The 4061-nt window shown below is 42.7% G+C and overlaps 1 protein-coding gene across 1 annotated transcript; it reads left to right on the forward strand.

Annotated features, from left to right (window-relative positions):
• Positions 1 to 1094: 1094 nt before the first annotated feature.
• On the forward strand, positions 1095 to 3365 carry LOC124167937 (putative nuclease HARBI1). Its single transcript, XM_046546003.1, has 5 exons — positions 1095 to 1446; positions 1750 to 1806; positions 2279 to 2497; positions 2586 to 2794; positions 2908 to 3365. Exons 1-5 carry the CDS (start codon positions 1153 to 1155, stop codon positions 3206 to 3208), a joined length of 1080 nt encoding a protein of 359 aa, XP_046401959.1. The 5' UTR covers positions 1095 to 1152; the 3' UTR covers positions 3209 to 3365.
• Positions 3366 to 4061: the final 696 nt, after the last annotated feature.

Consider the following 4061-nt stretch of genomic DNA (forward strand, 5'->3'; position numbering starts at 1 on the left):
GAAAGATTATTACTCCTGGAGTAGGTATTTCACACTTTTAGATTTTTAAAAGACGATATCTATAATTTTTCGCGATTAAATGAAAAGTGAAAAATTTCAAGCGCGCGAAAACGCGACGGCTAAGTATGAATGATGGGAAAACTCCGTGTGACGTATTTCTGGTTCCCGCTGCCGCAAGTGAGTTGACCTTGGGGCGAGGCTTTGAGCGCTGATACGACGCAGGATGCTAGCAGGTAGCAGAGTACCCTGCTAGCTGGTAGCGCTTAGGTTAAATAAGGATTATTAATACGCTATCAAACAAAGAAAACTTTCTGACCTTAGCCAATTTTAGTAGGTGATTATTAAGACATGTTTCCCTGAAGTCTGTGCCTCATAGAACACACAAGGAGAACGCGTGAGGCTTGGCAACACTGCCTTACGAGCAGATTCACGATCGGCGGAAGTCTGAGAGCGGCTCATTGAGGCCACGCCTACTATTTGCTGATTGGCAAAGGCAAAGTCACGTGTCGAGAAACTTTCCCTCCCCTCATCTCCACTTGATTTGGCCACACCAGCTCACCCGCAGAGATAAAATGAACAGAGTATAGTAAATCACGACGAAGTGCTGTGAAGCGTGGGTGGAATAGTGAAGTCTTAACTAGTCTAAAAACCCTGAGAAGAAGACGGGGATTGGGTTGGCGTGTTGACTTCCCACTCCGTGGACTCGGGCTCAAATCCCGGGGATGGCAGAGAATTTTCAGGCTGCCCGATCCCTGCTTGAATGTTGTGTGTAGGACATCTCAAAGGCAACACTCCGTCCGTCGGATGGGACGTCAAGCCGTGGACCCCTTGGTGGCTTTCATTAAGAGCAGGCTAATAACGACGCCGGGTTTCTCTCCACCCTTCCTTCCATACCCTTCCCGCATGGCGCAAATGACCTAAGCCGTCTATCCCCTCCTCCAAATACCATACCACGGAGACTTAGGCCCGTATCATAAAAGTCCCCTCGAAGCCGGCCTCCACCTCATTGTCGTCAGGAGGAGGAGATGCGATATCATAAAACCGACCTCAACCTCAAAAACGTCGAATTTTGAAGCCAGCCTCGACTCAAACTTTGAGGTTAGATTGTTGTCGGCTCAAAGCGTTTGAGGTGTCTTCCGCCATTGTGAGAAGATGGATGCTTTCCCTAATGTGGAAGATGACAACGATTTGGAAGAGTTTTTGGGGCATATTGAGGACGATGCTTTCGTATATGCACCCAGAATCCGTCTAGTGGATAGAGACAATCCACTAGATTGGTACACAGACGAGGAATTCTTCGTCCGGTACCGCTTCCAAAAAGTAACCGTAACCGACGTGTTACTTCCGATGCTACGGCCCGATAACGCCGACTTGAGAGGCGTTCCTGTCCCTAGGTTTCTACAATTGCTGGCTGTGCTAAGGTTTTATGCCACGGGCAGTTTTCAGGTGAGTGTTTTAAATACTTTTCCTTATATATTTGTTGTGGTGTGCTTATCATTGATATTAGTTGCTACGTACAACATCATTGCTTTTATTCTTCTCGCACTGTATAACTAATAATCATGAAACACCGGACGTAAAGTATATTAGTTGACGAAAGCATTTAGGTATATATGAACTTATTATAAGCTACAGGTGTTACATATGTGCATCGCTACACGAATTTCAGATAAATATTTATATGGTACGTGATTTATATAATTCGAAACGCCATTTATAATTATTTATGTGTATTTTTCATTGTTGTAGATAGTCGCCGGCGATTTTCACGAACTGGCTCAGTCGACAATGTCGAGGATAATTAAGGTATGCGACTTTGTTTATTATGGCACAATCATGGGCGTACCCAGCGAGGGGCAGCTGCCCCTCCCCCCTAAAAGCAAAAATCGCAAAAGCCTTTAAGCAAAACCAGTAACGAATTGAAACGAAAGCATTGAATAAATTTTCTTTAAACCCATGAAAAATGATATGCACAAGATATGCAACTAATATATAAATACTTTTTCAAGGAAATAATCTCATAAACTAATGTTGCTACATAGTTCCCTCCCCCTAGACCTTGGCTTGCCCCCCCCCCCCGGTATGATCCTGGGTACGCCCTTGCGCACAATTCTGAATCATCTCTATATATTTATCTTTTACCTTGATCAAAGAGAACAAAAGAGTTGGAAACCTACTTACATTTAAGTCGTGTTACTACATCGTAAGTGTAATGATTAATGCTTCTTTAAAAACATACAACACATTGGTTTGATGATTTGATCCAATTAAATTGCAGGTTATTAGCATAGAATTTGCCGGAAAGCTGCCAGAGGTAGTGAAGATTCCTCAGTCAAATGAGGAATTAGCCACTGCCAGAAACCTTTTTTATCGTGTGGCACACTTTCCTGGGGTTGTAGGGTGTGTAGATTGTACGCACATCCCTATCACCAGTCCTGGAGGTGAACTGGCCGAGGTATATCGTAATAGAAAGGGATACTTTTCCCTGAATGTACAGGTAAATGTTAATTTTGATAATGATATGATTATTTACCTCATTAATAGAACACATACAAGTGATATTTGCTTTACTCTGCATGTAATAGGTGGTTGTTGGTCCCAGGTTGGAGATTCTGGATATCGTTTGTCGATGGCCTGGGTCTACGCACGATGCTAGGATATTCCACAATAGCCGACTGCGTCTCCGTTTCGACAGAGACGAAGTCAGTGGCTTATTGCTGGGAGATAGTGGGTATCCACAGCTGAGATACCTCTATACACCAGTGCGCAACCCAGCCACACCAGCTGAGCGGAGGTTGGTTTGAGAAAAAAATATCTTGTACAATTTTTTATTCAAAAGGGTGATGTGCAGTGACAAAATGATTTCATGGAAATGATAGGGGACTTATACATATCATTTTTTTTCAGGTACAATGCATCACACATTGCTACCAGATCTGCAGTGGAGAGGGCATTTGGGATCTGGAAGAGGCGATTTCCCTGCCTCTCCATGAAACTGAGGACAGCCACTCAGACATCAGCAAAAATAATTCTGGCTTGCGCTGTGCTCCACAACGTGGCCATCAGCCAGAGGGAGCCAGTTCCAGAGAACATACACTTGGAAGATCCCCATGCTGATGTTCCAATACCTGCCGTGCAAAACAGAAATCTCCGTGCAACAGCTGAGAGAAGGGCTTTTATTAACCGCCATTTTGCACGCCATCAATAGGTCCAACACCACTATATGCAACATTACACTCAACACTTCAATTACAATTCAATTACACTCTACATATCACATATCATACACAGTTAAATTTTAAATAATAATAATATGCAATGAAGGTGTCATTGCTTTATAAAGGTAGAGTGATGACATGTCAATGCATATTATTAGTATTTAAAAGCATCTGTTTGGGCACATCAACACACAAAACACAGACATACACACCCTCTCTTGAAGTACTGGAGAGCTAGGGAAATGCCTTTTGGTCCCTGGTTCAAGGAAAGGAAAATCCTGATAGTCACCTCCCCGTGGTAGAGAGGGGGCAACGTTTGTAAAAACGGCTAACGACACAGGGACCGATTATCTCCCGGTATAAGGAGAAACATTGAAGAGAGCCATCCTCTTCCAGAGGGTGAATGATCAGACAGAAGTTAGGATTGTATTCAGCCCTTTGTAATGGAAAACAAGTTTTAAATGCACATGAGCTTCATCCCAGGATAAATTAATGCTGTAAGGTGAAAGAGGGAGGCGGGGAAACTTCTGGTAACATGATTGAAAATAGGAGCATGGGATGTCTGGGGTCAGAATAGGAAATTAAATTGTCAGGAGGGTAATAAAGCAAGACCATTAAGAGGCCACAAAAGCATAGCATAGAGTGCACAATGTCACGCCATGATCATTTTGTTAGGTACATGCATATATAAAACACATTCAATGCAGGTTTTAAATGATAACAAATAATGGTTGGCTGCTCATAGTGGTAAATGATATTTTTTTAGGGGTTAAACAATATTAGCATGTCCATATGGTAGTGCATGTAAACTTTTGGGATCCAGTTTCAAATTAAATTGGATTT

Source organism: Ischnura elegans, chromosome 11 (assembly GCF_921293095.1).
Source record: "Ischnura elegans chromosome 11, ioIscEleg1.1, whole genome shotgun sequence".
Lineage (NCBI taxonomy): Eukaryota > Metazoa > Arthropoda > Insecta > Odonata > Coenagrionidae > Ischnura > Ischnura elegans.